The 12,531-nt window shown below is 38.6% G+C and overlaps 1 protein-coding gene across 2 annotated transcripts in view; it reads left to right on the plus strand.

The window, feature by feature from the left end:
- The window catches only part of SERPINI1 (serpin family I member 1), a 68,429-nt gene extending 58,398 nt beyond the window's left edge, over positions 1-10,031 (plus strand). For both annotated transcript variants that reach the window (XM_065876255.1, XM_065876256.1), the window contains exons 7-9: positions 7,955-8,041; positions 9,255-9,344; positions 9,703-10,031. In XM_065876255.1, coding sequence (XP_065732327.1) covers positions 7,955-8,041; positions 9,255-9,344; positions 9,703-9,779 — 254 coding nt within the window. In that variant the 3' untranslated portion in view covers positions 9,780-10,031. The remainder of the gene's footprint in view (positions 1-7,954; positions 8,042-9,254; positions 9,345-9,702) is intronic.
- The last annotated feature ends 2,500 nt before the right edge of the window (positions 10,032-12,531 follow it).

Genomic DNA, 12,531 nt, shown 5'->3' on the forward strand with positions numbered 1-12,531 from the left:
CCACATACCACATTTAATTTCATATTATCATTATTTATGCATTGGATATCTCCCACCAGAATTTAAACTTCCACATAATTCATCCTTACGTGTGTTTAAGAAGCACCCAGCACCGTGCTTTCTGCTTCGTACTCCCTGAATGAAGGAACAAATAAGATGAGATGCTCTGTATTTATTGTGTTTATTTTTTCACCTCACTTTGACGTCCATTGCTTTTGACGCTAAATTCCATGAACATAAAACATAGTAAAGACTCATGCGATAAACATGGAATCTAGAGAGTGCTGAGAATCATTTTCTTCTCAGGCTCTATTTAAAATGCTCATCTAGTTGCAGCGAAGATCCTGTTATAGAGTAGGGCTATTTTTTGTAAGGGAAATGAAGGACCATCAGCATTTGGATTAATAGATAATCCCCTTGGAAGGTGTAAGGGGAAAGAGAAAGAGAGTACTAAATCCTTCAGCACGAAGTATGAGCTTTAATAAAGGAGCCAATGAAATAAAGGAATTAAGAAGACACAGCAAAAGCCATATTCAGGTCAGACTCAAGCGCTTAGATTTATGCTGGACTGACTCTTACATCCTGCCCTTGTTTGTGCTCTTTCTCCTTCTACCTGTAAGTCAGAGAGCTGTCTTTCTCTTCCAGCACCATAATTCCAGTTCTACCCCACCTTCTTGCTTGGACTGTTGCAACAGCTGACACAGTTGATCTTCTTGCCCCCAGCTGATTGCTCATCCAATTCACGCTTTACAACTGCTGCCACCGATATCTTCTAAAATCAAAGCCGTCATGTCCTGTTACTTCTGGCCAAAGCCCGGGCTCTCTAGCATCATGGTCCAAGCTCTTAAAATCAAGCACATCCCCCGCCACTCCCCTCCTCCTTCTAGCCCCAGCTTCAGTTGGACCTTCAGGTCCTCACCACTGCTTCTCTCACTTTGCAGATATAATTCTCTGTTTGGAATGCCCTTGTCCCCTTCTCTGACTTTCACTCTTCCACTTATTCTTCAAGAACCAGTCCAAATGTCAGCATCCCTGAGAAGCTTCCCCTGACGTCCTGCCCTTCCTAGATGGTTTACTTTCCCTTATCTGGATTCTGATGGTGCAAAGTGCTCTCACAAGTTCTACTTTTTCCTTGGATTGTTTGTTCTTATACCTGTCACTGAGCTCGGAGCCCCTCAGAAGCCTGGACTGTGTCATAGACATCTTTCTGTCCTCAGAGCCCAGCATGGTGTGGGGAGCAGGATAGATGCTGGGTGGGTGCGTGCCCTGAGAAGATGGTGCTGGGCTCTGCCTTGCTCCAAGTTGGGGGCTTCTCTCAAGCCTCTGGCCCTCCTCAATCCCCATGCTCCAGCCACACAGGCTTTTTCTGGGTCCTTGAACACACCTGGCTTGTGTCTGCCTCTGCACCAGCCTTTCCCGCCAGTCTGCCTGGGACTGGCTCCTCTGTGTTCTTTAGGTCTCAGCTCAGATTAACCTTCTCAGACAAGCCTTTCCTAACATCCAATGTCAAGTAGCTCCTCTTCCCTTCCTTAGTCACCAGCCAACCCATCACTTTATATTATTTCTTATACTTACCATACCCTGAAACTGTGGTCATTTATTGATTTGCTTTTTTTTTTTTTTTTTTTTTTTTTATTGTGGCCTCTCCCGTTGTGGAGCACAGGCTCCGGACGCGCAGGCTCAGCGGCCATGGCTCACGGGCCCAGCCGCTCTGCGGCATGTGGGATCTTCCCGGACCAGGGCACGAACCCGTGTCCCCTGCATCGGCAGGCGGACTCTCAACCACTGCGCCACCAGGGAAGCCCTGATTTGCTTTTTTATTGTCCTTGTTATTTAATGTCTTCTCTCCCCCATTTGGAAGGAACTCTTTAGCTCACCATAGTATACCCAGTACATCAACAATGTCGGCACATAGGAGGTGCTCAGTACATGAATAAATGAATGAGTGAATAAATGAATGACTATTTGCTGGTCTATAACAAAATCTATGCAGAGAAACAAATAAGCAAACACTATTCCTACCTTGAAGGAGCTCAAATTCTAAAAACCTTTCTAAATTTCATGGGTAGGGCCAAAGCTAAAAGTATTTTAGCAACTAAAGTACAGAGACAGAGACATTTTTGGTATCCTAGGGTTCTGTTATGGAACTCCGTTCATTCTGTTACTTTAAGCATGTCCTTGGTGATGCAGAAATCCATTAAAATTGGCTGATTAGGAACAGTGCCACAAAGGAAGTAGTGGCACACTCTTGCATGATGGCCATCTGGCCAGCGTTATGTCAATCACAGGCACTTAGAGGCTTTGGTGCCCTGCACGATACCTCATACGAGCAGGGTACTTGATAAATATTTGCTCAGCGACTGAATGAATGCCTTAGTATTTGGCCTTGCTTTTTTCAGAAGAACTTAAATTACTGCCCAGCTCTTCTCTGGGGAACCTAGGGTTTGCTGGCACTGTTTCCATCTTATCCATTGTAAAAAGCCTTGCTCCACGCTGCCTGGAGAAAAGTAGGACCGGTTATTTGGCAGCTATGTCTGCTGTGGCCAGAAGAAGAAGACTGCTTGGGACCAGCGTGTGGGTTTTTTTTTTTTTTTTTTTTTGGTAGTTCTGTTTGCCATTGATTTATTTATTTCCATTTTTAGAGAATAGTTAACTTTTCTCTAACAAATAAGACAAACTCACCAGTGTAAATCTCTTTAACCCCCCTCATATTATGATTCCTTGAATACCCGAGTGCGTTCTTGGTGGCTGGAAGTGTGCAAGGAACTGGGGATAGGGAGAGGAGATAAATAGGACAGGAGGGTCCAGGCCCTCAGGGAATAAGTGCATGGCAGGAAAGATGGCCTTGATTGACATATAATTACACAAGAATGAGCAATTCTGGAGGCCAAACATAGAAGCTATGAACTTGCCTGTATTCCTGTATGATCTGATCTCCTTCTAAGATGTGGCAGCAGACACATTCTTACTTAAACTACTTTCAGCTTATATTTTATTTTAATGTGACAGCTTGAAGTTTGTGCCTAGAGAAAAAAAGTTTCATTTTCTTTTGTTCCCTCAGTGTTCATGATGTGATTTCTTACTTGTTACATTTTCTCCTACTTGTACATCCAAAGGGGTGGTGTTTTGCTGAAGGTTAAGTGTTGTGAAGCCTTGTTTACAACTGGAGACATTTGCTGTCCTTGGTGTAGCAGTTAGTCACCCCCAGGAGTTGGAACATTGGATTCAATCTTTATTTTGCTGTCTTTGAAATATATATGATGACAGTGGTCTGTTAGATCCCATTCCCTTTGCTCTTCTACTCAATTAGATTTTTAAGTTTTCTAGTGTGTGTGTGGTCTTTGTATTCTTTCTCTCTCTGGGGCTGTTTTCCATCCATTTTCCTAGACCATCTACTTTGGATTAGTGTCACGTGTTTTATTTATTACAAGAATAAACTTTATAGCCATAATTGTGAACAGAATTGTGGTCATGGTGCCCACAGAGTGACAACACCCAAAGTCTTACAATATGAAATAACTAACACCTTTCATTCAACAGTTACTAAATGTTGGGTTAACTACTGGAAAATTACACATTACCAGCAAACTCCCTCTACTTAGGTTAGTTCATTCATTAAGCTCCCTAAATGCCAGAAGCCAGGGGCACTAAGGGGAAGGACACAATCCTTGCCTGAAGGAAGTGGACAGTCCAGGAAGAGAGAGATAGCAATGTGAATATGATATATTATGAAGGCTTAAATAGAATTAGATCCTGGGTTCAGTGGGAAAGAGTGGTCAGTTCTACTTTAGTGGGGGGTGGGTGGGAATCGGGAGAGAGCAGAAAAGTCCTGGTAGGGTTTGAAGCTGAGCCTTAAAAGTAGATTAGGTGTCTCACTGTACAAGGGTTCAGTGAGTTTCTGGGGAAGCAAAGACACAGAAGTGATAAAGTGTGCTATGATCAGGCCATTGCCATTCAAATAATCTGGAGCACAGTGTGTAGAGTGAAGAATGCTATTTGGAAGAGGCAGAGGCAACCTCACGGAGGCCCTCATATTACATACTGAGCAGGTGTGCAGGTGTGTTATATACTGAGGGGGAGATGGGAGGTAGAGCTAGCAGGAGAGGTGATAAAGGGTTTTAAGTAGGGGCGTACCATGAATTGGTTTGTATTTGATGATCATCCCAGAGGAAGCTTTAATGTGAACGGGAGGCAGTTAGAGTAGTTTTAACTGCTGTGTCATTGATACACTGACATCCCCAGAAACTCATTTTAAAAAGTTGTTTGTATGTGTTGCTGGGTTTAATTTTCTGATTTTGAAGAACTTTTACCTCCATATTAATAGGTGAGCTTGGTCTATGATTTTCTTTTCTTAGACAGTCCTTTTTAAATTTTAATAGCAAATAAGATGACCCAGAGGTGACTTAGATTGCTTTTATTCTCTTTCTAGAGTCTGGAATAGTTTTATCTCAGAAAATTCTGTTGCTAGAAGGTTTGGTTAAAGTTCCCTAGAAAACCATCTAGGCGTGGAGTCCTTAATTTTGAGGATAGGGGAAGATTCTGTCTACTGATTCAACTACTTTAATGGTTACTGGACTATTCATTCTATTTTTTTCCTTGATTCAACTTTATAATTTAAATATTTTTATAAAGTTGCAGTTGATGGCAAATCTTCTATTTCAAAGTTATCTGCATAAAGAAGCATAAGAAACTTGTGGGGAGAGTTGGAAATATTCTTTATCTTATTTGTAGAGGTGGGGTCATAGATATATACATCTATCAAAATTTACCAAATTGTGTATTATAAATAGATACAATGCGTAGTAAATAAAGTATACCCTTTAAAGTTAACATTATCTGCAGAAAATTATATAGTATTTTTTGTGATTTTTAAAAGTTCTCTTCTGTTATCTTTAGGTATGTTCTGCTTTTTTGTCTTAATATTGTTTACTTGGGTAATTTCTCTTTCTTCTTTGTGAATCTCATTATAGGTTTGTCCATTTCATTATCTTTTAAATAACTAGCTCTCTGGGAAGAACCCTCGGCATTCTTGCTTTCTTGATCTTTCTGCCATGATGTCTTGCAGCATCCCTCCCCTCAAAACCGTTCTGTGGAGGTAAATGAGAGCACATGAGAGGTTTGGGGTCTAGAGGAGGGTATACTTGGGGCAGACGCCAGGGTTGAAGGGAGGAGATTCCTTCTTTGAAGGTGCTTAGTACAGTCAGCAAATCAGGCTCAGGGGATATTGGAGGCAGTTTCCTTTGTGCAAATTAATGTGTCTGAAATATCATTCGGTGTTACTGAAAAGTCCCCTCAAATTTCTTTTTCTTTTTTTTTTAATAAATTTATTTATTTTTGGCTGCATTGGGTCTTTGTTGCTGCACGCGGGCTTCTCATTGCGGTGGCTTCTCTTGTTGCGGAGCGTGGGCTCTAGCCGTGTGGGCTTCAGTAGTTGTGGCACGCGGGCTCCGGAGTTGTGGTTCACGGGCTTAGTTGCTCTGTGGCATGTAGGATCTTCCTGGACCAGGGATTGAATCCGTGTCTCCTGCGTTGGCAGGCGGATTCTTAACCACTGCGCCACCAGGGAAGTCCCTCCCCTCAAATTGCTGAACAGGGCTTACCTGGCAATGTGGACACTCCTTATCCTTTAGGAACTGGGTGCTGTCACTTTCGCATTTAGGGCCATTGATGCATGACTCTCTACCTTAACTGGCAGACGGATGAAAATGGGTAGCAGAATCTGAAAATAATATAGCATCTGTTAACTACTAAATAGTTACGTTTTACTGTCTTGGAATTCAGTGTTTGTTTTGCCTACTAAATTAGTTTGACTAGTTACTTAATGCAATTGATATTTTTTATTTTCATTTGCTAAAAAACCTAGTCATCTGGATTTGAGAAAGCTAATTATACTTAATTGTTTGATGTAAAACGTTATTGCTTTTAATTTTTCTTCTGGTTATCAAATGCATTCTAGAAGAAAATATCATAATATGTGAGATGGACAATCTCATAATGCAGTGCTTCTATCTTAATGCTGAATATGAGCTGAGGAAGGAGTATCCCTATTAAAATATAATCAGAGATGCCACCAGTTTGTCTTGGGGCTTATTCAAAATAAGCAGGTGCTTTGCAACAGGTGTACCAAAAATGTTGTTGAACATCGTTTTCTATCGGTATCAGATAATCATGTGTCTTTGAAAGTATTACTAAGTAGTTTAGTGGGAAGTCAACTGTGCTTTTACTAAATAGGGCTGGGCATGAGCAACAAAGTTATTTATCTTAAATTTGAAGTAGACCTCCTGGGATTAGAAAAAAAAAAAAACGGTACAAACTTGAGTAATCCTTTATCTTGCTTCTTGTGCTATTTTCCTTTTTATATATTTGAAGTATCTTCTGTTTGTTTTGTTTTAATCTTGGGGAAAAGTGGGAAACCCAAGACTGAAGGCTATTGTACTGTATGCTTTGCTAGGGCTGCCGTAACAAGGCACCACAGACTGAGTGGCTTAAATAACAGACATTTATTTTGTCACAGTTCTGGAGGCTGGAAGTCCAAGATTAAGCTGTCTTCAGGGTGGATTTCTTATGAGACCTCTCTTCTTGGCTTATAGATTGCTATTTTCTCCCTATGTCTTCCCATGTTGTATTAGTCAGGGTTTTACAGATAAACAGAACCAACAGGATGAATGGATATACATATATATATATATATATATATTATATATGGAGAGAGGTTGCATTTGCGTGTCTATATATATATGGAGAGAGAGAGAGAGAGAGAGAGAGATTAAGAGATTTATTTTAAGGAATTGGCTTGCACAATTGTGTAGACTTTGGAAATAGAAAATCTGCAGGGTAGGTCAGCAGGCCAGAGACACAGGGAGGAGTCTGAAGGCTGGCAAAATTCCTTCTCGCTCAGAGGAAGCTAGTCTTTGTTCTATTAAAATCTTCATCTGATTGGATGAAGCCCACCCACATGATGAGAGAAATCTGCTTTACTCAAAGTCCACTAACTTTAATGTTAATCTCATCCAGAAAACATCTTTGCAGAAACATCCAGAATAATGTTTGACCAATTATCTGGGCACTGTGGCCAAGCCAAGCTGACACGTAAAATTAACCATCATGCATGGTCTTCCCTCTGTACCTATGTCTAAGTTTCCTCTTCTTGTAAAGAAACCAGTCATACTGGATTAGGGCCCACCCGAATGACTCATTTAAATTTAAGACTATCTCCAAATGCAGTCACATTCTGAAATCTTGGGGGTGAGCGCTTCCACATATGAATTTTAGAGAACAAATTCAGCCTATAACAGCCATTAATTTAATAGTAAGCATAACTAGAAAGACAATTCAAAGGGAAAAACAGTCCTCCTAATATTAAAAATGTGTTATTTCCTCTGACTTTAGGATAAAGCATGTTTTTGAATCCTCAGATAAACCAATTAATTGGAATGGGAAATAACTTTTTAATATATTCCTGTTTCTACAACCTAGAAGTCAATTTTGTTTTCCTTTGCCAAGGATATTTCTATTATCACAGTAATTAGAGATTAGATTTTAAAAAACTTTTTATTCTGGTTATATGTGAATTTCTGTTTTCATTTTATGTTTTGAAATTTCAAGTTAGGGAAAAACATGTAAGAAGTTTTATCTTGAGTTATGAACTAATTTGAGGTTGCTATTAAAAACAGCCACGTTTCTGCTTTTCCTGGCAATATAAGAAATAAACGATGGGAAAATTACCAATAAAAATGAAGGAGAAAATCAGCAAGAGAATATAAAATAAGGACAAAACAGAAAATACATCTTCAATGGTTCTTTCAAATCATAAATGTAATCTAACAACATTATCTCTTATGTTTTATATCAGTATCTTATATCACTTATATTTCTCAAATCTGTTTAACTAAAGAAAAAGTGCTTCCCTTTCTCTGATACCGAAAAAATGCTTCTGTTATCTCTTTTTCTGCAGATAACAAAGAGATTTTCCTTTCTAAAGCAATTCACAAGTCCTTCATCGAGGTCAATGAAGAAGGCTCAGAAGCTGCTGCTGCTTCAGGTGCCAAATTACTGTTTTCCAAAATCTCACTTTTTTGAGATTTGTATTTTTAAAGCAATCTTGGGTGAGGAATGGGGATCATTTAGAACTAAGCCAAAAAACTGACCCTGCTCTAACTTAGAAGTCAAGCTAATGATGAACCTGCTAGAATTTTCCAAATAGGATATGAAGCATGCACTCATTTCAGTGCCCCATACAGAGTAACCCCCATCTCTAATGAGAGGCAGGAGAAGATTGTCAGCTCTGCAGAAGAGATTTTCCAGTGCATAATTTTAAGTTAATAATAATAATTTTAAATTAAAAAAGTTTTTAAATTTACCTAAATTACGTGTCCAAAGCAAAATGGTAAATGTCCTTGGTTAATTTGAATGTTCTGACTTCCTTAGTTAAGCAAGAAGGATTTTTCTTTTTTTTTTTCATTCGTTTCTTTGGATTTGTTTCAATATCATGTTCAACAGCCATCATGAAATTCTGGTAGGATTTTTCCCTTCTCCGGTAAAATGTAACATATCATATTTGCGCAAATTCTTTTTAACTTCTGCATACATTTGTCCATTAAAAGGATCTCATCAGTTAAAATGGTGTTTTCGGGAGGAAGTAGAAACAGTAGTCTCAGGCATCGAGAAAGCTTAAAATCTTACATAATTTAATCTTGGCCTTTTCCTGACAACAAATCACCCTGCAGAAAGTATAAAATGATTATCCCACAATAAGGATCTCAAGGGAATTCAATTTCCCAGCTGTAGGAAACACCACTGCATCTCTCCCTGCTGTATTTTCTCTTTAATCACTGCTGTTCTGGCCACTTGCTAGAAGCCTGGTGACTTGCTATGTAAAAATCCCCATTTCATGTAAAAGAAATAATGATTTGAGAATATAAAGAAACTGATTTTTGCTTGTTTGTGGTGGTTTTTTTCCCCCTTTCCTTGACTCAAAGGTCATTTTAGTAAAGCTGTAAGTATTTATCTGAGAATAAAAATTTGTAACATGCAAAATAAATTGTTCTATAGGGAGGGAACTCTGTGTGTGTGTGTATTTGATTTTTTTTAAGATCAAGTAGTAATGTTAACACATTTACAATTTTTCTCTAAGTCTTTAAAATCTTGTTTCGTGTAAATCATTACCTTTGCATTAAATATAGATAGTTTGGAGAAATTACTCATTAGTCCCCGCACATCCACAGACATGTAATTACTTTCTCTCTGCGTTACAGGAATGATTGCAATTAGCAGGATGGCTGTGCTGTATCCTCAAGTTATTGTCGACCATCCATTTTTCTTTCTTATTAGGAACAGGAGAACAGGTAAGTCTGTTATGAGAACAGAACTTTAATAAGCCAAAAAGAAATCATTTTTTTAATTGAAAACATTTTCCGCATTACTTATCAGATGTGTTCAAATGATTTTTTAAATGAAAATAATTTACTTACATTTTTATCTTTAGAATTTATGAGTATCCAAGGACACAATACTTATCACTGAATCTTTTACTGCTTGTATATTCAGAAAACTTACAGTTTATTCATAAATCTGAGGTTATTGGAGACCAGTATTCTTGCTTTCATTTATAGTGTACAATTAGAACATTGCTAATTGTAAGCAAGAAGGAAAATAAATATCTTTTGTTCAACTCCTCTTTTGTTTATTCCCAACCCAATGCAGGTACAATCCTATTCATGGGACGAGTCATGCATCCTGAAACCATGAACACCAGTGGGCATGATTTTGAGGAACTTTAAATCATTTTATTTAAATAATAAGGAAAATAGTAACTAAGCACATTATGTTTGCAACTGGTATATATTTGAGACTTGTGTTTTACAATATATCTTAAGATAATACTTAAAATAGCTCCCGATAAAAGCAATGTATGTAAATTATAAGCCAACTTGTCAAGGAATGTTATCCGTATTATTGAGGTAATGATCCTCTTATGTCATTGTGTTTGTTGTGCTAGAATTTAAAATAAAAGTACATAGTGGACATGTGAACAGCTCTGTTTTTCATTTTAGAAGTTGTAGTATAAAGATACCTCTAGGTGAAATTTGGAAACAATGATGTTTCTGGACATCTTAAGTCTTTTATAATCGTGCAGAAACAAAGCACCAAATTAAATTAGCATCATACACTTATACATAACAAGCAACAACAAGTGAGGTGAAGACAGGTACTCTGCAAAAATTCTAACTGCTGTTTCTCTGAAGACAGTGTATAGTGTAATATAAAAACCTGCACACTGAACATCTTCTGTGTGGCTCCATCACAAAACTTGTTAGAAAAAAATAGGGCTATGCCAACCCATAGATTAGCTATAGCTTACTGACTTTGTCTTTAAAGATCATTGGCTTTATAAGGGTGATGTAGACTATGAGCCTGATATATCACCATGTTTTGCTGTGGCAAGTAAAACCTGAACTGTAACATAGTTCCCAAAAGTCCCCCAATAAGCCAAATGAGCAAATTAATGATAAAAATATACCCTCTGGTATGTCACCGGAGAGTTAACTAGAAAAACTCTGTTAGTACAGATACTAGAAACTAGCAGATCATAGGCTGAGAGCTGCCCACAGGGATGTTTTTGTTTGTTCTGTGCAAGAGGTTATCATGTTTTGAACTTGAATGTCTGTAACTGGAATAACACATTCCTTGTTTCCCCATTGGTTACCTGATGGCTCCAGGATGCATTTGTGTTTGAGACCTCTTGAGAGTTGTAATAAGTCCTTTGCATAATATTTTGGTCTTATTTTCTAGTGTAAGAGTAGTCGACTCCAATGGGGACAGTGTCAATTTCTTAAGTTCTCCAGTAAATTATTTTGTTATCCTGTGGCTGAAATAATGGCATTCCTTTGGGGGGAAGAACAAAAAAGAATGGTCTTGTCGTGTTCCATGAATGGAACCAGGTCCATTTATTGCCAAATTTTTTTTTTTTTTATTGCCAAATTTTTGATTCTATGATTAATAATTTCTGAAAAAGTTTGAAACGTTTCAAAATTTAACAGAAACAGTTTGTATGTGACTCTCTTGTGTGTTAGGTATTTTGCTATGGTTTGGAGCTGTTAAGAAGAATTGATATTATTATTAACTTTAATTCTGTTCAGGAGAGCTGTGGTTTGAAGCAACCAGGCCTGACCCTTGACATACTGAATTCTAAACTTGGAGAAAAAACTTGAAAATTTGCATTTTAAACAAGTTCCTCTGGTGATTTTGTTAGACACTAAATCTTGAATATTGCTAAAATAAAGGATACAGGTGGAACACTTATACACTAGTTGTTTAAATATGATTAATTTATAGAAAATTAGGTCAATCAATGAAGTATCCTAAATTAGTGCTTCTCAAATTTATGTGTAATGGAATCACTTGGGGATCTTATTAAAAATGCAAATTCGGGCTTCCCTGGTGGCGCAGTGGTTGAGAGTCCGCCTTCCAATTCAGGGGACACGGGTTCGTGCCCCGGTCCGGGAAGATTCCCACATGCCGCGGAGCGGCTGGGCCCGTGAGCCATGGCCGCTGAGCCTGCGCGTCCGGAGCCTGTGCCCCGCAATGGGAGAGGCCACAACAGTGAGAGGCCCGCGTACTACAAAAAAAAAAAAAAAAAAAAAAAAAAAAATGCAAATTCTCTGGGGGCTTCCCTGGTGGCGCAGTGGTTGAGAGTCTGCCTGCCGATGCAGGGGACACGGGTTCGTGCCCCGGTCCGGGAGGGTCCCGCATGCCGCGGAGCGGCTGGGCCCCTGGGCCATGGCCGCTGGGCCTGCGCGTCCGGAGCCTGTGCTCCGCAGCGGGAGAGGCCACAGCAGTGAGAGGCCTGCGTACCGCAAAAAAAAAAAAAAAAAAAAAAAATGCAAATTCTCATTTAGTAGATCTGCAGTGGGACCAGAGATTTTATATTTCTAGCAAGTTCCCAGGTGATGCCATGGCTGCTGACCCATGGATTCAGGTTGGTAGCAAAGCTCCACTTAACATAGGTTTACATGTTTGATATTTTTACTTATGGAAACAGAAAAACTGTATAATTTTCATGCAACTTGGAGAGATTCAGGAGTTGGGGTTGTAGTTTACATTAAGAGTGCTATGAATTTATACAAAAAGAAAAAAATTGTTTCACCCTAAAGTTTTTTTTTCTGTTACACATGGAAAAATGCAGACTTCCTCTGCATATTAGAACACTTGAAATACAGTTTTTAAAAATATAAAGACATTTATAGGCAATGCCCATGAAAGAATTTATGAGTATCCAAGGACACAATACTTATCACTGAATCTTTTACTGCTTGTATATTCAGAAGACATATTCATAAAGCTGAGGTTATTGGAGACCAGTGTTCTTGTTTTCATTTATAATGTACACAGGTTGGGCTAACTAATGTTGATTCAGTATTGATATTCTGAGTTTGTGATGTTCTTTATTACCATATCACTACTTTTTTTTTTTTTTTTTTTTTTTTTTTGTGGTTCGCGGGCCTCTCACTGTTGCGGCCTCTCCTGTTGCGG

This window comes from Phocoena phocoena, chromosome 4 (genome assembly GCF_963924675.1).
Source record: "Phocoena phocoena chromosome 4, mPhoPho1.1, whole genome shotgun sequence".
Classification (NCBI taxonomy): Eukaryota; Metazoa; Chordata; class Mammalia; order Artiodactyla; family Phocoenidae; genus Phocoena; species Phocoena phocoena.